We start from the raw sequence: 25,951 nt of genomic DNA, 5'->3' as shown, positions 1-25,951 counted from the left end.
GGACCCCCAGTCCTCGCGGCCCCGCACAGCCCGGACTCGCCCGCTGATCGGGAGCTGAGTGAACTGCACTTCCCGGCCTGCTCGGGGCGGCGCATGCGCATTACTGTGCCGATAGGAAAGTCCCGCGTCGTGTGTCTGTGTCGGTGGCCGGCGGCGGGATGGAAGTGGAGTTCGGTAACTCGGTGAAGTGTGAGGAGGAGGAAGAGCCGGTGACAGCCCCGGGTCCGCTGTGTGCGGAGAGAAGAGGAGAGCGGTATATTACGGGGAGTGAGGTGAGGCGCCCGGACACCTGTATGGGCTCTACAGGCGGCTCTGATCACTTGGAGGGTGCTCACTCACTGCTTTGGTCACATGGTCGGTGCTCACTCACTGCTTTGGTCACATGGGCGGTGCTCACTCGCTGCTTTGGTCACATGGAGGGTGCTCACTCGCTGCTTTGGTCACATGGAGGGTGCTCACTCGCTGCTTTGGTCACATGGAGGGTGCTTACTCGCTGCTCTGGTCACATGGAGGGTGCTTACTCGCTGCTCTGGTCACATGGGGGCGGCTTACTCGCTGCTCGGGTTCTGGTCACATGGGCGGTGCTTACTCGCTGCTCTGGTCACATGGGCGGTGCTTACTCGCTGCTCTGGTCACATGGGCGGTGCTTACTCGCTGCTCTGGTCACATGGGCGGTGCTTACTCACTGCTCTGGTCACATGGAGGGTGGATGCTCACTCACTGCTCTGGTCACATTGCATGGAGAGTGCTTACTCACTGCTCTGGTCACATGGAGGGTGGATGCTCACTCACTGCTCTGGTCACATTGCATGGAGAGTGCTTACTCACTGCTCTGGTCACATTGCATGGAGAGTGCTTACTCACTGCTCTGGTCACATTGCATGGAGGGTGCTTACTCACTGGTCTGATCACATGAAGTTTGCTGTGGTTATTAGGGTCTGCTCTGATCACATGGAGTGTAGAGCTTTTGATGAAACAAATACTGGAAACATTTCCAGATAAAAGTTCTGCTGTTGCTCAGTTTTCACAGCTGTCAGCAAGCACAACAAACCCGTCTGCCATCTTCTTCTTCATCATCATCACTACTTGTGTCTTTGTCTTTCAGTACTTGGTGAACCTCGCTGCCGTGAATCCTTGCATCCTCTGCTCCATCTGCAAAGGTTACTTCATCGATGCCACAACCATCACAGAATGTCTCCATACATGTGAGTGCACAAGACATCCACAATCACACCTGGGCAGTTCACAGGCCAGACACGGACCAATCAATGACCAATGCGCCGGCCTTCAAGGCGGTTATAATGTCCAGTTATGTTTTATTGTAGCCATTTCTTTTACATTCTGCACAGGGGCATGATGAGATTGGATCTGTGTTTATCAGCCTCCTGTCATGTCTGTCAGCAGCACAAATACCGATGTGGGAGCTGTTTTACCTGCAGAGGAATATTATTTCTGTCCATCCAATGCTGAGCTTTACACAGCTCTGCCAGAAAGCACAGCCAGGTTGTTGACCTGACTTTTCTGTGCTGCTGTTCAGAAGTACAGCCAGGTCCCCTCCATACCCCGAGCCTGTGATTTAGATGTTTTTTTCCGATTAATGAATCCAGATCAAACGCATATACAATTGCCCGGCAATTTTGGTCTAAGCCCTTAGTCATCATGTTTCCAAACAGCTCCAACTCTCTCAGCTTGGCTTCCTTGAACTTCCTGTCTAGTACAAGGGACAGAGCAGCCTGCAGTAGCTGTCCATCTACTAGCTTGGGAAAGGGAGAAGGAAGGAGGAGCAGGGGAATGGCTTGCCTTGCTGTGTTTGTTGAAACACACAGCTTACTATAGCACAAACAAGGGGGGGCTCCATAGGACCCCACAAGGGAAATGATTCAAACAGGCTGATTCTGCAGGAAACTAACAGTTTTTTAAACATCAAGGAGCCGCATCCATTGTGAGGGATTTCATCAGCATTCGAAATAACCTAAAAATCTGGTTGACATAACTAACCACTTTTCTTTATTGTCTTGCACATCGGTGAGAACCAGTGGTGTCACAAGGGGGGCGTGGCCCGCAGCGGGTGACACCATTGGAGGGAGTGACACCAAATGTCCTCTGAAAAGTCGGGCACTTGGTCATGGACCGAGCCCTCCTCAGTTACACGAGAGAGGAGGGGAACCGGCAGCATACCTTATCCCGCTGGGTGAACATCCCCACCTCTCTTTGCCGGCGTCCATCACCTAGATGGCTGCCGGCAGGTGAGCGCGCGTGACGTAAGGCGCATACATGATGACGAACCGGAGGGGTGGCACCACGCTTGGGGACTCCCCTGGTGAGAACAGTGTACACTGACTATGTATTTTTATTTTCCAGTTTGCAAAAGCTGCATAGTGAAGCATTTCTACTACAGCAACAGATGTCCGAAGTGTAACGTTGTGGTCCATCAAACCCAGCCGCTGTATAATATCAGGTAAGCTGCAGCGTTCCAATGTTTATTATACAGACAACCTGTTGTCAAATCATTCCTTGCTGGTGGTTGTTTTATTATCATTATTATAATTATTATACAGGATTGATATAGCGCCAACAGTTTGCCCAGTGCTTTACAATATAAGGAAGACATTACAATCACAATACAATTCAAGACAAGATGGTAAGGAGGGCCCTGCCCCTGAGGGCTTACAATCTAAAAGGGAGGGGCCAGTGATACATGAGGAGGGAGCTGTGTGGGGATGAATTGTTTGAGCCGGTGATGGTTCAGTGGTTAGGTTGAGGTTTTTTTCTTCATTTTCCTTACAAGCCTATTTTACTTTCTGCTCTTTCTGGTTTTTATTGTAACAGTAAGGCCTCATTCACACATACACCACGCGCACGTGCCTATTGTACCATATGCAACATATGTAAATAAATGGCTCCATACACATAGCCGCGTATGGAGCCATATATTTGTGTAGCGTAAACATGCGCAAAAACAGAATGGAACCAAGATGCGTCCGGGCAGCATATTTTACGCGCATGCTTACGCGTATGTACGTGCGTACAGTTCATTGAAATTTCTATCGGGAATGATGCATTCTGGGAATGCAAATAGTGCGCGCATATACGCAATATACAATATTGCTCGCGGTGTGTGTGAATGTGGTCTAAGGGTTAGTTTACACCAGCCACAGTACCTTCCGGCCCCACTGGATCGCTCACTGTATACTGAGACCGCCGCAGCCGGGACGGATCCCGACATTACTGTCGAGATCCACCCATCTGCGTGATTGACAACTGGCTCTGCCTATCTAGAGGCAGAGCCAGCTGTACCCGCCCCCTCCCTCATCCGTTCCGCCAGTCAGCGCTGGAGGATCAGACAGGGGAGAGGGGGGATTCCTGCAGGGAGTCATGATGAGTGACAGTCATGGCTCTCTGCTGGGACAGGATCGAGAAGTGAGCGAACGCCGGTAGGTGTTCGCTCACTTCCCGATCTACTGAGCCGACCTGTGACAGTCTCATTGTCACAGGTCGGCTCGAACTATGAGGTGAGTGGAAATCAATCACCTCATAGTTCTCCTTTAACCAGTTGACATCCGCGGTGTTAAACCCCCTTCCCATCCAGGCCATTTTTCAGTATTCAGCGCTGCGGTACTTTGACTGACATTTATTCCGTCATGCAGCGCTGTACTGAAATGAATTTTATACCCTTTTTTGGGGACAGATAGAGCTTTCTTTTGGTGGTATTTATTCACCACTGAGCTTTCTTTTGGTGGTATTTATTCACCACTGGGGGTTTTATTTTTTACTATATTAAAAATATAGTATAATAAAATTACCCAAATTAAAAAAAAAAAAACAGTTCCCCCTATATTAAATGATAAAACATTTATTATTACCCAATTTTTTGGTAAAATATAAAAGATGGGGTCACGTCGGGTAAAAAGACACTAAACATGTCAAGCCTTAAAATTGCGTGCGCGCGCGAAACCTCAAAAAACGATAATACCCAAAATTGGCCCTAGGCGACGCTTTAAAAGCTGTTACCGCTCATCAGTTTAGTGTTATCAGTGATTGATGGCCCTAAAATGATTGCTCTCACTGCGACGTTCGCGGCGATATGTAACATGTGTAGCGCAATTGTAATTTTTGCGCGCTGGGGCACCGGACGCGTATTTACGTTTATAGGCGCGTAAACGTGGGGGTGGGGGAGTTAAACATTTTGGGGGGGTTTTTTCACTTTTTTTATATGTTACCTTTATTTATTTTTTATTTATATTTATTTTTTTTGCACTTATTGTTATTGCTATTATATAGGGGGATAACAACCCCCCTATATAATAGCAAAGGCACACTGACAGGTCCTCCTTTATGGAGACATTAGTGGTCCCTAGGACCCCTAATGTCACCTGTGGACCCCAAAAGAAGCTGATGAAGCAGAGATCATGCAGAAAAAACGAGCACATATAGACGATCGGCGGGCTATGGAGCCGCTGATCATCTATATGTGAAACACCCGGTAACGGGTGTTTGCATTGGTCGGGTCTTTTCTGCCCGTGCGTGCCCGCTAGGGGGCGCTCGCGAGCAGAAAAAAAATGCTGTCTGGCGACGGCAACCCGCCAATACTGCAGTGCCGTCCGTCCGTTTTTTTACAACGGGCGGACGGCAAGTGGTTAATCTTGTCATTCACACACACCTGCCACACTGCGTATCCAGGCAGGTGAGGCCTCTGTTTGCTGTTTAGGATTCCACACAGCGCCCTCTGATACCGGTCTGTTTACACTGCGTGTGTGCATGTGCGCGTGAGAACCACTAACCTGGCTGAACAGAATCACCCTTTTGCTAGGTAAGTGCTTGTTCTCTCTAATACATGTTTGGAAGCGCACACATTGAAGAAGAATTCTGGGCAAAAACGTTATTAAGCCTTGCAGTGGGGCTACCCCTGCACTGCAAGGGTTAACTGTGCTGGGGGAAAAAAAGTTCTACTCGCATGATCTTTGTAGCCGGCTTGTTCTTAGACCGGTCCTTCCAGTCTCTCCACTGCTGCAGTCTGAGGTCCTGTAAATCCTCACCTTCTATACACAATGTACTGAGGAAGCTGAGGAACATTCCAATGGTGCAGTGTAGGAGGAGACAGGTTTTATAGACTGAACAAGCAGGGCGGCGACTCAGTAGTTCGGGTGAGTATAATAATGAATTGTTATTTTTTTTAGCACCTTGACAAAAATGAGCATTTAACACTTGCAGTGTGGGGGTATCTGGGGGTTTTGGCCAAAGATAGTCTTTAAAGCCACAGTAAAGTTTAAAAAATGAGAAATCGCAGGGAGGTCAGGGTTTTTGGCAGATGTGACATGCAAAGTCTTTTCTGACCAAAAAATTCAGAAGAGAATAGAATTATTTTCTTTTAATGTTCTGTGTGCACAGTACGGTGCATTCCCCACACGGTATACTCACTCAGCCCATTCACAGCATCTCTAAGATTCCGCAAATGGGCCGGATGCCAGGGAGGTTGTAACTAGGGATGCACCCATACCAACACTAGTATCGGCACCGATACCGAGTATTTGGGCGACTACTGCTTATACTTATCCCAATACCGTAACTTCCTGTATCAGGAAGCCGGGCGGTGAGTCATTACATGCCCCCTGGCTTCCTGATTGGCCGGGAAGCTTGCTCCATGTTCCCTCGTTACTTGGTGACCACACGGGCAGACTGACACAGTACGAATGGAGCAGGCTGACATGTCTGTGGGCACAGCAGCACTATGACACAGGAAGGAGTGCGATGGCACTAGGTCAGGCTGCCCCCCGCTCACTCACCTCCGGAGTCGGGTAGGACATGAAGGACAGCTGCTTGGGGGACTTGGCCGTCCCTTTGGCTCCGAGCCCCAGCGTGTCCTGGCTCAGCTCCCTCTACAGCCCAGAAAGCCGGCTCCATAATTGGCCAAAAAGCCGCCGCCATGCTTGCTCGTCACCTGGTGAACAAAGAAGCATGGAGACGGCTTCCCGGCTAATCAGAATGCTTCCTTAATGGGACTTCTGGTATTGGTATTCAATATCGGCTAATACAGAGAAAAAAGAATATCAGTACCCCGTACTCAATACCAGAAAAACGGTATCGGTGCATCCCTAGTTGTAACCCCTGCACAGGTGCTTAGGAGTTGCATCATCAGTGGCCATGAAAAGGCCAAAGATACACACAGAGCTGAGGACTGAAGATCAGTTGTAATTGCACAATTGTAGGGTAAGTGTGTCCTAATTTGAAAGGATACTGTGCAAAAGATGTACAAAGCTGTTTACTTGCTGTAATGAATGTCAGCTGTTATTCATTTTTGAAGAATCCTAGTTCTTTGGGAACAAAGTGTGCTATGTTCCATTGTGGGAAGTTCAGTCGTTGACTTGTAGTTCAGAAGGCAGGCGGCTCTGTGTGAGTGCTGTCACAAGGCCTGAGTGGAATTGTGTCAGTACTTTGAGGGAGTGCATCCTATGGGCATCTTCAATAAGTAAGTTTACAAACTTTCTAGATCGGTATGGTTTTTAGGAGTGGGGGGAACTTATGGAAATTCAATACAGAAATACATATGACCATAGATACCCTTTTTACATCGTTTATTTCTACAGGTTAGGGTGCAGTTTGATTTCTTACCGTACCCTTGTTAGCCTTGTGTCTGCGTTATTCCTTTATAATGTTCCGGTGACCTGTGATACACAATCTTGTGGTTTAATTACTAGGATTTCATATGTTTCTCTTCTTCCAGATTGGATAGACAATTACAAGACATCGTCTACAAATTAGTCATTAATTTGGAAGAACGTAAGTGATTTTACTATACGAAGTCTATATCAGCTGCTAATGTATGCAGGTACTTTCTGCACATTGAGAAAATGGACCAAAGTATCTAAGAACATCGTAAAGAATGTCAGAACACCCCTCAGTGAAATATGCTGTATAGTCTGGAGTTTGTCTGTCCATCCTTTGTGTGAATATAACAAACCAGTTCTGTGATAGCCAGCTACTTGGGAGCATTGCATGAGGTCTCCATACTTGTGTGCCAATGACATCGTTTTCTATACTACCGTAAACTTTACATTTTAATTAGGGGAGCTCTAAAGTCTTATAAAAGTTTTCAATGTTGATGTCTTGTCATTATAATTTTTAGGTCCAGCTTTAGTGAAGCTTTCCAATTTACCACGGCCAGAGCTTCATGTGCTGCCATTGCTCCATCTGCTTGCCTCATGCAGTGCCTTCTGCTTTCAGCACTCAGTCTATCCTGACTGGGAGAAGGGTTCCTGTGATATCAGATCTAATGATCATAGGCTGCCGAACTATTGATCAGCATAGATGCCCTCAATCCTTATTCGCAAAATTAGTTGCCCTCCCCCTTTTGTGGAGGGAGCACTAGGATCAGAAGGCAGTACCATTGTTGTGGGCAGCCTCTTTCAGCCCTGGTTGTGTTAATTCAGCAAATGAACACCTAAAAGTGGATTTAGTGGGATTTTTCTTTAATGGGATTGATGGTTAGCTATATATATATATATATATATTAGGGCTGGTAATGATTAAAATTTTTCGTGTTCAATTAAGCGAAAAAAGTTTTAATTGATTAAATTTCGATTAATTATAACACACTTACAGATCCAACTACATTGGCCTATACACATACAGCACAGCAATGAAGTAATAGAATGAACTAGGATCACACTAATCCAGCACGTTAAGCAGCGGCCATATTGAGTGGGGCACGTGAGATTAATAACGTGCTGGATTAGTGTGATCATAGTTAATTTTATTACTTCATTGCTGTGCTGTATGTGTATAGGCCAATGCCTTGGCTGGCGCTCATGCAGAAAGTCTCTTGGGCAAACTCACCGGCCCAAGTGGCTCCGTTGGCTAACGAAGGGGGGAGGAGTCCGGTGACTTCACGGACATCAACGTCACGGGACTCCTCCCCTTCTTTAGCCGACGGAGCCACTTGGGGAAGGGGGGAGGAGTCCGGTGACGTCGATGTCCGTGACGTCACCAGATCACCGATGGGACTCCCTGAAGCTGGCGGAGAGGTGAGTGTTCTGTGAAAGAGGCCTTGAAATCCCAAAGCCAAGTAAGTTGAAGTTTTTACTGCTGTGGGTAGCAGTGTAACGTTTTACTCCTCTTTTGTACCCCTGATGTAAAATCACAGCATGACGTTCCTTTGGTGATTGCTGGACAATATTCAAGAAGACTTGTGCAATTCAACTTCAGCATGTGCCAAAAGAAAAGTATAGGTAACCATCAGTGAAAATGATCAATAGCTGCATAGATGAAGGAAGCTGAAGTTATAGGAAATTGTCCACTTGTCCTTTAAAAGTTTAGTATGTCCCTGCCCTTGAGCCCTCTAATTGGTTGGTAAGGCCACAAATCATATTAAAGTATATGTAAACCCAGCCACTAATACCTGCTGATCATGCCATTAAAGTGGACCTTTACCCCCTTTGACTCAAAATCACATCAGCATACAGCTCTGCATGCTGATATTAAATCATCCTACATTAGCTAAACAAACATATTTTGAGGGGAATTTATCAAAACTGGAGCAGCTGTACATGGCAACCAATCAGCTTCTCTCTTTCATTTTCAAATCTTAACTGAACATACTGAAAAGAGAAGCTATTTTTACTTGCAATCTTTTTTTCCACTTCCTGGTCCACTTTGGCACAAATTATGTCATCAAGCCCAAGCATTGCATCCTGGGAAGATTACATCGGCAGAGCATTGCTGAGAAATCTCATCTCATCTCATCTGAGATCTCGGGAAAAAGCATTTTGTGGTGTGGTCACATGTGCCAGAGTTCCAGGAAGTAAAGGGAGATAGATTCATCTTCCCCTATCACAAATGGCCACTGAGAAGAATGGGGAAGAGAAGAAAAATAAGGTATCCAAAGAATAAAAAGCCGGCAATTATCTAGAAACATCTGTTTGTAGATTGTCATTACTAAACATTTCTATAGGTGCCTTTGTTGTTATTTTGAAGATCTGGGTAAAGGTCCGCTTTAAGGTCCTTGTTTAGGCACTTCCTGTTTTTTGTCTGACAGCACTCAGTCCCTGTCTCCCAACTGTGCTCCTGTGTTGTCACATGGACTTTCAATACACTTTAAAAAGACATGGTCCACTGTTGTCTGCATCAGGAAATCCCACCCGAAGAAATGCTTTGCTGGCCTTCATGTTCAGCATGTAGATGCAAAGAGGCTTTAGGTATCCAGGAAATTGGATTTTTGCATATAACTTCAGCTGCTTGTACCTTTTAGGATCTGCTGATCACTGACCTGTGATTCTCTGCAGGTAACCTGTGCTTATGCATTTATTTTCATATGCTCAGTTTGAGATGTCGATGTTCATGATGAGTTTATTTTACTATTGAATGCGCAAATTGTGGTCAAGCAATCTCTGGGTTTTCTCCGATCCTGGTTAACTGGGAAAACACATTAAAGAATTTGTGTAGTGATATCTAGTAACTACTTCTTTTTCTCCCATAGTTCACAAATGCTGACGCAGTAACTCTTTGTTTTTGGTTCTTTTTTTACATAGCGGTCCCACAACCAAACCTCACCGGTCGAGGAAGGCCTAGGAAACTGTTGGGACCCGTCTTTCGTATCCCTCCAGAGTTGGATGTATCCCTGCTTCTGGAGTTCATGGGGTTAGTAAATATCCTACTCAAAATTAAGAGAATAATTGTATTAACATTACTTATGGAGGAATTTCTCTTGTTCAGCATGCGGGGTAAACAAGAGAAATTCAATCAATTCCATCTACGCTAAACAGTGTGAATGGAAGAATCTCCAGTGCTTGCTGCCAGAATACATGGACAGGGACTGCCTCTGAATGCAGGCACACACTGTTTGGCCAATATTTTCCACCTGGCTCAGTCAAATTTGAAATCGACTTTTGTCGAGCCGAGTAGTGCTCACAGGGGACATCCATGGCTCCAATTTTGAGACCACTATGCCCAGCATCTCCTCCTTTGCATCAATGCAAAATGTGAGCGCCACATACTTGACCAGTCCCATCCTCTAGCAATTGGCTGTGATAACAGCTTGACACTTAACGTGCATCTGTGCCCACAAACATCACTTTAATATAGGTCTTTCATAGAGTCAGCCTCAAGCTTACCAATGTGCACTTCTTGTTTTACAAACTTCCCCTTTTTCACAGTTATTCATAAAAGAAAAACTCAGACGCACAGTCCTTTCTACTGAATATGCAGGCAGGCGGAGCCTATATCTCGATGGCTGTCCTGGAAGATTCCTGGAAACAGAGTTATCAGGTAATCAACTCATGTTTTCATGCTGCAGGAACTGTGCAATGCTGAACAACCGACCGGCATAAAGTCAGTTGCTGTGTAAATGTAAATAAAAGGAATATCTGTGGGTAGGGACCACAGTGGGAGGTTCCCCCAAACACACAGTTAAGCGTAGATGGAGGAATCTGTTGCACTTTTTCCATCCGACCATAGAAAATCTGCAGATAATCTATAGGTGTATGACCAGCTTAACAGATACAACCGGCCCTTTGAGGACAACCATAATGCTGATGCGGCCTGCGTTTGATCCCCCTGCTCATGTGAAATTCGTACCCAAGCTGGTTGGCAAGAAGACTGAAACCAAGAGTTGTTTATAAATAATAGGCTTCAATATGAAAAAAGTAATTTTAAAGGGGACAGTCTGCTGAACAGTTCTACTATAAGCTGATGGTCGCTAAAGCGACCATCAGCTTATAGTAGAACTGTAAATGCCAGGTCCGTACGACGTACTGAGCTGGCCAGCTGGAAGCACTTTTGTAGCTCCGTACGACGTACGTCCTTGGCAGCGAAAGGGTTTAAAGCAATTTAAACAATGTGATCAACTTTGTCGTTGTGTTGGCTGCAAATGAATAGTATACTGGTAATAAAGATGTTGTTTCCGTCACATCCACTAGATGGCAAAGTAAACCCCTTTTGTAGCCATGGTTAGGGTGGGTTCCACTTCATTGAATACAATGTAACCTCTGGAAAGGCTATTTTAGTTTTTGCCTGTAAGTGTATTTCCTTCACTTACAACATATGCATAAAATAGAGGTGCGTTAACTAATAAGCGTCTGGTACGATAATGCAAGGGACTGGGCAACCATAGGGATCCATGGGTACCATACAAAAGCAACACCTCAGGGAAACCACATCATCCTATATTTTTTACAAATAGAATTATTATATATTGTGGCATAAACAGTCATGTACATGATTTGTAAAATACACACACACTTCCACGTGTCAGATTGAGTGACTACATCAATCAGTATGGATTCAGTTACCCTGATGTATTGAGGTTGACATTAAGAACTCCCAGGGATGTAATTGCATTGCCTTGATATGCATCTTTTGACATCCTACCCTGTTTCTGCCTTTGGAAGTGAAAGCTTCAATTCACCAGACAATAGTGGAGCTTGAAGTGTTTCGTGTCCACATATCCCACCCGCTCCTGCATTATTTATTACTGTGTAATGGTTCTGAAAGTGCATTAGGATGATAATGAAAAGGCACGTTATTATATTTAGACAATAAAAAAAAACACATCAATAGAGTTTATAACATGCATGCTTTACAGGATGTATTGTATGCATTACATGCTCTTTTTTAATTTGGGTAAATTTAAGGATTTTTATTTATTTGTAGGGCTCAGGAGGGCACTGGAAGCTTTAAGGTAATTATGCATAATGTCCATTAAGGCAACTGGTGGGCAGTCTGGTGTTTGTTTACTGCCTGTGTGTGGTTGGATGCTAACGAGTTTCTTATCTCATATTGTCTATACCAGGGGTAGTCAAATTTTGCCCTCCAGCTGTGGTGAAACTACAATTCCCCTGGGCTGGCCTACATGTTGTTTGACAGTGTCCAATTCTCCTCTAGGTGGCAATATAATCCAAACGTTCCTGTGTCCCTCACTGGATTTAATGGCGAATAAAAATTATTTGATGGGCCAAATGCTGGAGACTGAGGCTTCATCTTCACACTTTTTGTGATCTGCTTTTGTGTGTCTGCTCTTAGACCTGACTTTTAAATAGCTGACAGGTGCACTTTAAGACTCCAGTTCTTGTAAGGGCCGGTGCACACCTAGGTCACACCTCACTGCGTGGCCATCGTGCACAATTCCGCACGGATTGCCGCGCGGTCAGGAGTCGCCTAGGTGTGCACCAAACGCGCTGTGGGTGCCACTATTTTCTAATGGCATGCCAGGCGGCTCACGCAGTTTCGCGGCGCGATTTCGCCTGCCATAAAACAGCCGTGCGTCGCGTATCGCAAAGAAAGGTACATGTACCTTTTTTCTGCGATTACCGTGCAGATGTCACCCCATTGAAATCAAGGGGCTGTGTGGCAATCGCGGCCTGCATTGTGCAGGACTGCGCCATCCCGCATCGCGTAGGTTTCCCCCGGGCCTAAAGGGTGATGCAGGTTACCGAGCTGTTAAACTATAAAGAATCCAAGATGGCATCACTTTGATCAATGTCTTTCGTACAAACAGCGTAGACGAGGGGTGGGCCTGTTTCTTACATAAGACGCCTGCACAGTGAGGTTCTGCTTTTTTATCTGCAGTCTCATGAAGTCGTCTCCTCTTTAGCCCAATAGAAAAGTGTTGAAAAAGAGAAATGTAACGCCTGTTGGAAAGTGCTCTCTCACTGCCCTTATTGGTGTTCTTTCTCCGTCGCCACTGCTGTGCTTGGAATAGGTTCATGCATGTTTAATATCTCTTTCATTATTCATATCCGAGTCCTGAAATGTCTGAAAAAACAGCGCGGGAGGAATACAGTTGTCCTGTTCATAATTGGTGACACTGTGTCATTAAATGTGACATGCTGTGCCTTTTGAGGGTCTGTTTTATGCAAGATATCAAACATGTAGCTTACAGATGGTGTAGTAAGTGAACTCTTCATGAACTCCGCTTCCCCCTCTACATTTTAAAGTTTAAAAGGAAATCTTTTGTTTGAGAAATACAGAGGCTGTTTTTGGCAGTCATGCTGATTTTTCTGGCTTCAATCATTTTTTGAGGCCGTTATCAGGAGTCTTAACGTATGTAAGATTTTATTTGCTGCCTACCTTCCTGGGTAAGTGACTCAAAAAGGATTAAAGCCGCTGGAGCAGCATTTCAGCCAGACAACTAGTGTTTTGAGGGAGTTGGCAGTAATCCCGTGTATTCATGCCATGGCATATCTCCTTTTAAAGGGACACTGTAGTTGGGATACATGTATCCTAAGGACAGTTCCTCTTTAAAATACATGTACTTGAATTACCAGTACTGTCTTCGGTGAATGGAATCTTTGCTCCCTTTTGAGCTAGATACGCTGGTAACCGCTTCAGCATCCAACACTTCTGGTGAAACAGACACAGGCCATTGCATCACACGTGTGTCCCTGCAGCTTTGACGGTAGCAGATTCTTTAATAAGTCAACCCCATTGTCTGTCCAATATTTTAGCCCCTGGAGAAAAAGTTTGTTCGTGTGTCTGGAGAAGCAACCATTGGACATGTGGAGAAATTCTTAAGAAGGAAAATGGAACTCACTGCAATGTGTCGAGTAAGTAATAGACTCTTGGAGAACTCAATGTGGATATTGTTTTGTTTTTAAAAGTCAATGATTCACACAATCTGATTGTTTATATGTAGTTATTGCGTGTGCAGAATATTGTATGATATGTTGTATTGCACAACTGTACTGTCTGCAAATGTTTAGGGGCTTTGTTCAATTAGCTATTTCTTTCCTGAATCCATTTAGGTCTCTGTTAAAATTCCCTACACATCTGCAGATCAGGTTGCCCGTGACTACTTCTTAGTGACAGATGGTCAGATCTTAAATACTTATACTTGTTGCACTCCTTACTGAAAGTCCCTTGTTGAGGGGGATGCTCGCAGTGACTGCGGATGGCGCCGCAAGTATCAGCAAATGATACAAATGTCACCAGCACACCAGTCCTTTTAGGATAGCAAAAGCTTCATTTATTGAAGTTCTTTGTCATATGGACAAGCGCTTTCAGGACCACACAGGGTCCCTTCATCTGCTTTAGCATTGACCTCATTACTAAACCCTGATGAAGGGACCCTGTGTGGTCCTGAAAGCGCTTGTTCAGATGACAAAGAACTTCAATAAATGAAGCTTTTGCTATCCTAAAAAAACTGGTGTGCTGGTGACATTTCTACAATAAGGCCCCGTTCACATTGAGCAGTTCGCAAATCGCGCGATTTGCATTTTGCACCATATTGCGCAAATGCTTGCATTGAGCAAGCGAGAATTGCGGCAAAATCCGTTCCAAAAAGGGTCCTGCTGTAGCGACACACGACCCGCGACAGCAGGACCCTTTGCCCCATTGAGATGCATTGAAGAGCGATATCGCGCGATAAATAGCCGCGATATCGCGGGAATTACCGCGCGATAAATCGCTCAATGTGAACGGGGCCTTAGGTGGTCAAATCTTCCACTTTAATAGCCAAATCTGGTGAGCGATAACCATGTTACCTTGTTGGAGAAACGAGCTGAATATATTTGAATGGTCAAATCCTCCATCCTGCTTTAAAAATATCCAAGCAGATAACTATCAAGCTGAATTCAATATTATATCTGTAAAACCGGTCCAAAATGAGCCTTCTCTGTAGCTAACGTGCACATGCCATTATTTTCATGTAGCTGTTGAGTCTTAGTAGATCTACTTTATGTTCCATTTTCCAATTCCAAATGTCATCACTGTGTGAGAATTAAATACAATGGCCGCACTATACATGTATCACACTGCATTTGTCTTCTGCCACAAGATCTCAAATTGTTCTGATAGAGGAAAGTGCGTAGGATCCTTTTTTTTCATTACAATTTTAGGGTAACAAATTATGTACTATTGCTGGGATTTGATGTATTCCTCTATAGCTGGTGGTATTCTGCATTGTGCTGTATAATGTACTATTGCTGGGTTTTGGAGTCCTCTAAAGCCGGTGCCATTCTGCATTCATTGCTGTATAACTTTACACTTTTCAGTTCACTATATTGTACACCACACTTTTTTTTTCTTTTTTACTTCTACCTCTCCAAGCTTGCTCCTGTGATGGACTGCAATCTCAATACAAACTAGTAGTCCCATCACTGGAGCCATTTTTTTAAAATTTATTTTATTTTTTATCCGATTAATCGAACTTAATAATCGGCTAACTAATCGATTTTGAAAATAATCGTTAGCTGCAGGTCTACAGTGATCTAAAAGTTCTTTGTGATTCCACTATCTCCTTGAGTGATTTATGAGGGACCAGTCATTAAACTAGATATCTGCCTCAGAAGCCTTGCATGGAGCGAAGTATGTAAGTTGCTATTCTCTGGCTCTTTGCCTGTTATCGTGTTCCAGGTCAGTTTTGTGTCGCGCGTTGCAAATTAATGTTGGCTTTCATGGCCTGGAATGCTGGAACTATTGTGTCACTGGCCGTAAGTCAAATATTTAGCATCGAAAAAACCAATACCGGCGCCTCTGGTTGCAAGATGGGCTGGTTGTGAAGTTGGCTTAAACACTCAAAAGGCAGCTCTCACTGGTCAAAAAGACCATCGATCTAGGAAACAAGGGACAAGACAGAGCACCTCCATAGTGTAAAAGTGTAATTTATTTGTACAACACGCAAATAAAAATGTACTTACAGGAAAGTCGGTGGTTAAAAGCATACAAATGGTGATGAAGTATAAAAACTCTAGCAGCGGAAGTCTGAAGGAGTACAGCACATCAGCATCCTCTACCCCCTTGAGTTCTAAAGGTCTACGCGTTTCAGGGGCATGCCCCCTTCATCAGCATCCTCTACCCCCTTGAGTTCTAAAGGTCTATGCGTTTCAGGGGCATGCCCCCTTCATCAGGTTCTGATGAAGGGGGCTGCTAGAGATTTTATACTTCATCACCATTTGTATGCTTTTAACCACCGACTTTCCTGTAAGTACATTTTTATTTGCGTGTTGTACAAATAAATGACACTTTTACACTATGGAGGCGCTCTGTCTTGTCCCTTGTTTCCTAAATATTTAGCGTTGTCACAGGTTTCCTTTAAATCTTATCAGATATAAGATTTTAAAGAAACCTGTGACAAAGCTAAATACTTGACTTACGGCCAGTGACACGATATAAATATTTTTATAAATATTTTTTTTCCCTCTACAACGGTTGTTGCAGATTTGCAGCTGTGTTGGTTTTCATTTGTTGTGGATGCAGTGGGGGGTCTTTTTAGATGTGGTTTACATTAGCTACCATCTACCCCTTTGCTGCCAACTGTCCCAGTGATACAGCACGCTAGACTAAAGCACGGGGTTTGAATGTAGCCTTAGAATGCCTTCTCTGCTTTTTAACCCAAAAGTGGAGCATGAAGTTGATGGAGGTTCTCCTGCTAGTAATATATGAAAATAGTCATCAGGTAGTGTTAACTGCATGGTAGTAAAACCCGTTTTTTATTTTATATTAACTGTATCACTATTTTAAAGAACATTAGAAAAAAAATACCTCCTTGTGAAGAAGTGTCCTGCTACTTACCTGTCCGGCTGCCCACACTGCCGATCTTCTGTTTTGAAGAGCAATATTTGCTGAAGAATCCTAGGCATTCAACGTTTGTTGGGGGCTTTTCTCTGCAATTTCCCAACCTCCATGTCGCCACCAGACACAGTAGTGACATGGGGCAGGCAGAGGGAACCACAACATGCAGTGAAGGACCAAGCATCAATCTCCTGGAAGTGGGTCAGATGCTTAAGATCCTTCCAAGTGTATCTATACTAAAACTTTTCTTTTTTGGGATAGAATGGGGAAGGTTAGCACTGTCAGGTTATACTGCTATCCAGGACTCTGTTAGAGAGATTTCCCATCACTGTTCTGGAAACATTTATTACTATACAGGATTTATATAGCGCCAATAGTTGGCACAGCGCTTTACAATATAAGGAAGACATTACAGTCACAATACAATTCAAGACAAGATGGCAAGGAGGGCCCTGCCCCTGAGGGCTTACAATCGAAAAGGGAGGGGCCAGTGATACATGAGGAGGTAACTGCGCGGGGATGATTGTTTGAGAAAGTGATTGTTCAGTGGTTATCAGACAGAATATGAAGGAAAATTTGCAACAGGGAAACCGACATTTCCGTACTTGGCTCTTCAAAACAGCAAAGATCAGCAGCAATGGCAGATGGCCAGATAAAAATGTAACTTTTTCACGGAGGCAATTTTTTTTTTTCAAGTAGTAAGGGTTGCTTTGTTTTTGATACAGTAAGGGAAGTTTTGAATCCTCTGTGAAGTGTGCAGTACTATCTGTGTCTCCACTATGGAGGTTTACCCTCCTTGCCTCTATGACTATTGTCCTCCAGACAGAAAGAGGTGGGAATCAATCTGTTCCGGTGACAACCATTTGAGGGACTTTCTCTCACATTGGACACTTTTTTTCCTCTCGCTTCCTGCTGTGTCTCCAGGACAGGAGGTGAAGAGAAATCTACCAAATGAGACACAAACGCAGGGGTTTTAAGAACGATGTAACCTCTATTAGTCTATGCAAAACTAAAAATATAAAAGTAGAATTTGGCTTTATATTTACTCTCACTTGTACATTTTTTAGCAAATGATAAATGTTGACTGCAAGTTATATCATTGCTGTACGACATTTCAAATAGCAGTGCTTTTAGAGGCAGTAGTGACCCCATTACTGTTCTTTTTTTTTTTTGTGAACATTTTGGAAAAGGCTTTACAAAAAAGGCTTAACCTTCCCAGGATGCAACGCTTTGGCACAATTGCACTATTTGTGCCAACTGTTACCTAGTTCAGGAGGTCTTTTAAACAACGTTTTATGAGCCTTGATAAAGCATGTGTTTGTTTTTTTTCTTATATTAGGTGGATATTGTATGTGGAGACCATATGCTGGAACACTATCAGACGCTGAGGGAAATACTTACTGCCATTGGGAAAAGTTCTATTCAGGTATCCTCTCATTTTTGCACATAATGATTAAATAGGATTTGGATATAGCAAGCGGACAGGAAGCTATGTTAGGATTGTTCCTGCAGTTTACACCTCTGATGGCGTGTTCTGTATGTATATACTATGTCTACACACACAGGGCTGAAACATACATAAACTACTTGCCTTCTCTACCTACCATTTTTAAGCGGGAGATCCACTCAAAACACAACCCCCAGGAATTCCCCAGTGCCCTGCCATGTATCGGCTGTGTTAAAGCTGAACTCCAGTCTTGCCTTCAGTCTTGCACAGTTGTACCGGCTCCTCTCCAGTACTGAACTAGTTTACCATGATCTCAATGCACACTGTGAGCTTCTTGCAGTGTGCATTAGGAGCTGTGGCAAGCCTCATTTACTGGCTGGGGGACATCAAATGTTATCTAGCCATTTCTTCCTCCTCTTTATCATCTTTACTGTCCCTGGTCTGCCATTTTCATGCCTTTTGATTTAATCTCTTATTAATCATGAAGGCCCAGCATCACCTGTTTTCAGGAAACAATGTACAGCACCCTGCTGGCCCCTCCAACTAGCCATGATCTTCTTGCATATCATAGAGAAGCAAAGGGATCTAATTAAGGTGTCACTGGGTCCAAAATAAGGTATAACGTGAAAACGGGCTTTATTTATTTGATTTCATTAGCATGTTGAGGGGGAAAGAGATGCAAGGGAAGGCAAAATATAAGCACATTAAATATTAAAGCTCCAGGAATTATCTATTTAAACTTATTGGGCCAGCTTGGTTACATGTATTCATGTATCGCATCCGGAGGGCCACTGGTGAGGCTGAATTACACTGTAGTAGTTTGTGCTACACACTCAGTGCTATACTTTTTCGGGGGGCTGCTGGAGCAACTTGCCATCTGTTCGCTCTCTCCCATACCACCTCCATTCAGCAAACGTCTTGTATTTTTGTTCAGTTAGACACGGTGGTGGTCGTGATGTCATCTGCTCCTCCTCCTTCTTGTCCAATAAGAGAATGTAAAAAAAAAGTTTGTTAAATGGTAGAGCTATGGGAGGGAACAACTTCCTGTGTTCAGTGTATAGACGGCAAGTTTCTCCAGCGGCACCCAGAAGTGGACAGCATTGACAGTGTGTAGCACAGACTACTACACCCCCAGCAGCCCTCCAGTATAATACATTGATAATTACATGTAACCAAGCTGGCCCAATGTAAGGTAGAAAGAAAATAGATAATTCCTGGAGTTAAATACTTGCCTTCATACCTGTTCCAGCGATAATCGCTATGCAGCTCTGTCCGACACTGCACAGCATTTCCAGCAAAAACATCCCCACCTCTTCTTGGTGGGCATGCACACTGCAGCCCCATTCATGTAGAGGGTCCCATACACTGGAGGGCCGCTGGGGGTGTAGTAGTCTGTGCAACACACTGTCAATGCTGTCCTTCTGGGTGCCGCTGGAGCAACTTGCCTTCTATACACTGAACACAGGAAGTTGTTTCCTCCCTTGGCTCCACTATTCAGCCACGTCCGTTCACCGATTTCCTCCCCGTACTATGGGACCAGGAGCGACACAAATTGCATCACTTTCGGTCCTATAGCTGTCAGTGCTCGGCTCCTGAAGCTTAATATAGCTTATTTGGCGTGTAAAGGTGACACTAGGGGTCTTTTGGACCCCCAGCATAACCTTAGAGTACCTGTCATCACCATCTGCTATCACATGGGGGGCTTGTAAGCCCCCCTATGTGATAGCAATTAAAGTAAAATAAAAATAAGTTTTTTTTAAAATAGTACAAAATAAATGTAAAAAAGGAATGATAGTCCCCCGCCCCCTTGAGCACGCGCGTCATAACATAAACACGCGTTGGGTGCGCCTACATATGAAAACAACGACCGCGATTTACATGTTGGGTACCGCCGTGGACGCCAGAGTGAGAGCAATAATTCTTGGGCCAATACGTATGCGTATTTTAAAACTGATGACCTCTAGGGGCTTTTAAAGCGTCCATGGACTTTTTGGGGTACTGAATTTTTTTACGCCGTTTCACAGACGAACACAATTTTTAATCTGGGCATGTTGGGTTATCTATTTACTCGTTGTAACCTCATCTTTTATATTTCATTTAAAAAATTGGTATTCTTATTGTGTTTTGGGGCACTAAATTTAACTTAAGTGCATTTTTCACTACATTTTTGGGTTTGATAAGTTGCACTAATATCGTGTAACATAAAAATTTGCAACTGCCACCATTTTATTCTACATGTTCTTGGCTTTCAGAAAATATATGTGGGGGTTTGAAGTAATTTTCAGGCCTAAAATGTGGATTATAACATGGGTGCAAAAAACAAAAAAAAGGCTTCAGTCATGAAAGGCAGCGATGCCAAGGACCCTTAAAGCTGGAATAGGGATTCATTTCACTGTGCTGGCCTCAGCTTTAACCCCTCGTTTTCCAGCACTGTAGCGTAAAACGTGACATTTTTATTAGGTCTTTCTAATTTTTATTTTATGGCCAATCATTAGAATAATGGACGTGATGAATGAGGGTCACTAGGAATTGGACCCCTTTCCTGACATTCTCTCTTCACTCTGGAAACGAAGCAGCTTTTGCTGAGAGTTGCAGAGTAAGCAGTCATTTGATATATAAGTGACAGTTTTAGTGCAAAACATGAGCTTCACTGGCTCATAACTTTCACATAAATGCATTCTGCAGCTAATTGAAGTTGTTTTGCAGAAGAGATTTTCACTGTCTGCTGAGTTTCCTTACCAGCAATAAAATATCAAGTGTGGCTGAAATTAACATAATTGTATGCAGAGTTTTGATGTACTGCGATGCCCCGACAAATGGAAGTGTTCTAGCTTGCTTTGAAATGTTTGATTTATATATCCATATAATATAATTCTTATTTCCAAATCGTATATCATTTTTTTGTTTCCCTGTAAATTTGGAACTTATTCATGGCGGCATAATTGAATTTTAAAAAGAAATAAATAGAAAGCATTAAAGCTAAATCAATACTGAATGCGATTGTATTAGTTGTATGTAGAATTCAAGTTTAACAGGGTTATTCCCAAATGGGTGAAGAGTTTGGAGAAGACAGGAGAAGTGAACAATCTAGGACAATATAGCTGATTTGGAAATATTCTCCAATTCAGCTCACGTTCCAGTTCAGCTATGTTGTCCTAGATTTCTCACATCTCCTGCCTTCTCCAAACTCTTCATCCCTTTGTGAATAACCCTGTATTAAGTGCTGCCTTCCGTCTGTCCATCACTTTCAACAACTTCCTGCTTTACATCTTTTTTTCCTGCTGCTTGATGTAATGACATCTAAATTTCTCAAGACTACATATCCCATTATGCATTGCTTCCAGCAAGCAGTGGTAATGGTACATTGTACAGACATTGCGTTTGTTGTTCAGAAGGCGGTGTCTGTGGGAGTGTGACAGGGGTAAGTGAATTTGTTTTAGTACATTGAGGAAGTACATCCCATGAGCATCTTCAATAACTAAGTTTGTAAATTTTTAGATTGTTAAACCAGTGTTTTGGCTGCACATATATGTTTATATACATTTGCTTTGGACACCGGTCTTGTTCCAGGGAGCTATTGGCAGTCTACCTGAATTGACGACAGCCCATATCAATGTTTCTTGAGATAATCATTATCCATCCATGATCACCTCTTATCTTTTCAAGTAGGCTGTTTTTAGGCTGAGAGACTGACTGCTACATTTTACCTAAGCCCTCCGAATTACCTGTTTACAAAGGAAACAGACTGGAATTCTCGTTAATTAGAATTGTAAGACATGCACTTACTGTATTTCATCGCAAGTTTTTTCAATTTGATTTTTTTCTTCTGGCAACTTTCTGACGCGTATTTCCTGTGTTTAATTATTGTAAAAAGATGTTGCTTGCAACCTTTCACTGCTTTGGCATTGTCGGTCTCTAATCAGCAAGCTTAAATATGTAAATTCTATTCTTCAAGGCACATCCAAGGTCAATACAAATTACTCTATTTTTACATTGCTGCTGCCACAAAAGAAAGTCCTAAAATATACCTATGTATTTGTCATGAAGCATTTGTGCACAAAATGAAGAGCATAGATGGGTTTATTACTTGAACAAGTGAAAATGTTTTAAAGGAAGTACTGAAATGGTGGCAATTCAGCAACAAGGCGACCTGTATTAAAGGATAGATTTACATTCAAAGCCAGACTGCGGCTTGCAGAGGTTGCTGAGCATTCCCGTATTTTACATCATCTAACTCATGGCTGTAGGGAATGACCAAGAATGCTTTCAGAATATTAAGCTACACCAACAAAACTATAGCTATGGAGCTAATTCTGGTGCATTCTGGGACACCAGAAATCTCACGTATGGAGCTAGCTATGAGTTTAGGATCCGAACATTTTTCTTTTGCTGCTTTTGTAAGCTGCTGAAAATGTATCTGAAATGTTTTAGTTACTCTTAAGCTGGGTACACACGGAGCCGATTCCAAAGGAATCGTATGAAATTCACTCCATTGGTGACCCTATCTCCTCAACAGATGTTGATCATTAGATCAACTTTTGCTGAAAGGACATGTTGGAAATTCCTCGGCTGAAAGCTGTATTTTGACAGCGGCCAGTGCTGTTGTCAGAATACAAAGCTCAAAGTGGGAGATTCGTCCATCCACACTGAACAGGAATCGGTTGTCTTTTTCTTTCAGCCTGCAGGTTGAATGAAAAAAAATATAATAGTGTATGTATACCCTACTTCTGTTTGATAACAGTTAGTGTAGTACCAGTGTTGCACTGTTTCACTTTGTTTTATAGCGCGGAATACAGTGCGGAACATGAAAAAAAAAAACATGTTTTGTCCGAATTAACCAAATATAGGATTACCAGGTGATAGTTACAATGCAACTGTTGGGTTACTACTCTAACACAAAGTACACATATTAACAAATGTATGTATCTTGCCAGATATCTCACTGGGGTACTCTGGGGAAAGGAAGTTGGGGAGGAAAGGGGGGGGGGATCTCGAGGAGGGGCGGTGGTGTAATGGGAGGAGGAGTGGCGGTGGTGTAATGGGAGGAGAGGGACAGGAAAGGAAAGTAGAGGGGAGGGAGAGATATGGTAGCTACTAGAGAGAGAGTACTTTATCCTATCTCTGCACCCACTTGACATATCTAAACTGGATTTGCGTTACGTAAGAGAACAATCTTGTCCGAAGAATATAAAGTCAGGGTAAGTAAGCCATATGTTGCATAGGGTTCGGTGATTTTCAGTGCAGCACACAATGTCAAACCAGTAAATCCAAAATTGTTACTCTGTGTGGCTCTTAACAGCCATAGAGTTTTGAGGTAATGTTGGCACACCAGAAACCAAGGCCCCATTCCCACTAAGTGATTTCCGCCGCGATATCGCGCATTTTTGCTGTGCGAGAAGTCGCCGGTCAATGCTATTCAATGGAGCTGTCTTAGCTCCATGTCGCTCTAACAGGACCCTTTTTGCGTGATTTTTCTATTTTTTTAATGGAGCCCCCGCCGGTGAAGGTCGCACTACCGTCGCTTAAACATCGCCTCGAAAGTCGCGATATCCCAGCCACGCGGATCCGCTGCAAAAGGTATGTCGCTTAGTGTGAATGGGGTCTAAAAAGGGAAAGCAGTGGTTCTCCATCAAAGTGGGATAAATAACTTTGCTGCATTGATCAGTAGGGAGTTGTAATGTTTTCTGCATCAGGAGTCCAGTGGAGGAGGAAAGCTGCTGGGATCTTCCCAGGGTTTACATCTGTAAGCTTGACCATAATAGCTTTCACTACCAAAATAGTGTAAGCCTAGGACATTCACAGAAAATGTGTTGTTTGGAAGCCCCAGTATGTTGCCGGGAATACTTGGAGAACATCTTATGAAGGGTTCAGGGTACCTCCTATTATTTTTTAGGGGAGTATCTTAGATAGACCTTCTCTGAAACCACCTGTGCTGAGTTTTTAGGAAAGATGCTAAGGTTTAACAGAGCTTATGGCTCTTCCATGGGTGTTAACAAACCAAGACGCAAATTAAATTTAAAGTACCCTCCTCCCATGTGAGTAAGTTGGAGATTCTTTTTTTATTGTTATTATTGTACAAATGCTATTATACTGTAGCCAATAGAGGAGAATGAAACAAAGGTTTGCCTAAAGAAATACATGGTACTGCTTGCCATACATTTTATTAGACGAGACAAATGCATTCTGGGAGGTGGGGTTTACAAATGATCATGTAGGGTCTGCTTACATAAAACATGCAATGCTATATAATTGCAATTTACATATAAAACAATGTGGTAATATGATTTTAGCATGAAGACAAGCTGCTAGACTCTCTTAAACAAAGTGCACCTAATCGTTAACTAAAATGTGTTGGTCATGGTTTGCTGTGCTTTGCATGGCACAGTTTGTTTGAACTGCTTTACCAAATAGGCCTGATAAGTTTCTTAAAGACATATTGGTTGCAGTCTAAATGCAAACCATGACCTACAACATAATGCCTTCATTATCCCTACAGGATGGTTTGCTTGTTCTTCACTTTGGCCTGGTCCTGTCTCCATTGGCATTTACTTGAAGGTATTCATGAAAAATTATAGATGTGGACAATCCTCTCTTGAAGATGACTTCAGTCTTGGTGCGGGGAAGATGGATATTTTGTACGGGATGACCCAGTTACAAGATGCAACCAAGCTAAATATGAGCTGGGTGAACTGTATCACAGGCCTGAGCATACACTGAGGACGTGTAGTTGGCCACAGAAGGCGTGAAAGCATAAAAAAGTGTGAACAGTTTATTTTCCGACTTTTCCAGAAACCAAATCTGCAAATAAAATGTTTTATTGTTTTCGCTACTGAATACAAAATGAATGAATACTCCAAAAAAGAGATTTGCCTTAATATTGGACTTGGATATTGACCAAAATCTACCCAAAGCACTGGACAATTAAATGTAAATGTCATTTCCTACGACCACATATTATTTTTCTTATATGTAGCAATCAATGTCACTTGTGTATATAGTCTTTTATTGTATTTTTTAATGTTTCTTCTGGGAGATAAGGCTTGTTTGTTAACAAAAAACTGATCAGTGCTGCAATGTTGGAGACGTTCACACCTCTCCACACTGTTATAATAAAGCCATTTTCTCAAATTTGTTGTCCTTTGTTTACAAGGAACCCATCTTGTGTAAAGGAAAACTCCACACAAAAAATAGTGTTCAATAACAAACATCTGTGTTTGTTTTCCTTATGTATATGGCAGGAGTACCTCCTTAATGACAGCAGACCTACCATCCAAACCAGGAGTAGCCTACGTCGGCCTTCCAGCTGTGGTGAAACAACAAATTCCATCATGTATCTGCCTCTGGAATTCATGCCTGTGGCTGTCAGTCTTGCAATGCCTTATGGTAGTTCCACGTTTCCTCCAGCTTGGAATGTGTGTTGGGGGGGGGGGGTTGAACTCTTTAGGCCCGGACTGCTACACTTTGTTAAGCAGCGGTCTGACTCTACCATGCTGCTAGCACAGGCTACTTTAACCAAATGCAGCAGCACAAAGGAAGTTTAAAAAAAAAAAAGTCAGTTAACAACAAGAAGGGAGGGGAATTGCTTTCACTTCCTGTTTCATCTCGGTAAAAAAAATTAGGTAAAGATTAGGGGTGCACAGAGATGAAAATTTCAGAAGCAAAACCAAAATTAAACAAAAAATGTCAGACCGAAAATGTTTTTTATTTGAACTTTTTCACATTTTTTTATAAACGTTTTAATTTTTTAAATATTTGTATTAATTTTGTATTAAATATTTTTTACTTTACTTTTAGTGCCTGTTCACACGACGCCCGTTTTCTGTGCTGACCTGATCCGTACGCTCCTGCACTCAAAATGTATCCCTATGTGTTTTTTATAAAATACAAAAAGAGATTGAGAACACAGAGTCCTCAATCTCTTTTTCTGCAGCCCCTGTTATAAATGAACAGGAATCCTCTATGAGTGTTCCTGTTCATTCATAACATGAGAACAGAGTATGTTTA

The 25,951-nt window shown here is 43.0% G+C and overlaps 1 protein-coding gene across 1 annotated transcript; it reads left to right on the top strand.

Moving 5' to 3' along the window:
* On the top strand, positions 1-24,606 carry PCGF6 (polycomb group ring finger 6). Its single transcript, XM_018553413.1, has 11 exons — positions 1-272; positions 1,106-1,205; positions 2,362-2,458; positions 6,722-6,781; positions 7,373-7,389; positions 8,027-8,062; positions 9,525-9,633; positions 11,644-11,671; positions 13,437-13,535; positions 17,840-17,926; positions 24,444-24,606. The coding sequence occupies exons 1-11, from the start codon at positions 159-161 to the stop codon at positions 24,498-24,500; spliced, it is 804 nt and encodes a 267-aa protein (XP_018408915.1). The 5' UTR covers positions 1-158; the 3' UTR covers positions 24,501-24,606.
* Positions 24,607-25,951: the final 1,345 nt, after the last annotated feature.

The sequence above is a fragment of the Nanorana parkeri genome, unplaced genomic scaffold (genome assembly GCF_000935625.1).
Source record: "Nanorana parkeri isolate BGI_ZX_2015 unplaced genomic scaffold, ASM93562v1 scaffold119, whole genome shotgun sequence".
Classification (NCBI taxonomy): domain Eukaryota; kingdom Metazoa; phylum Chordata; class Amphibia; order Anura; family Dicroglossidae; genus Nanorana; species Nanorana parkeri.
The sequence above is the reverse complement of the archived record's forward strand: the minus strand, read 5'-3'. Positions and strand labels throughout refer to the sequence as shown.

Bases quoted from the DNA above. Each gene is read 5' to 3' on its own strand.
- PCGF6 (XM_018553413.1), top strand. From the start codon at position 159: ATGGAAGTGGAGTTCGGTAACTCGGTGAAGTGTGAGGAGGAGGAAGAG. The intron at 273-1,105 runs GTGAGGCGCCCG...TTTGTCTTTCAG, and splicing joins GGTATATTACGGGGAGTGAG to TACTTGGTGAACCTCGCTGC. The intron at 2,459-6,721 runs GTAAGCTGCAGC...CTCTTCTTCCAG, and splicing joins CAGCCGCTGTATAATATCAG to ATTGGATAGACAATTACAAG.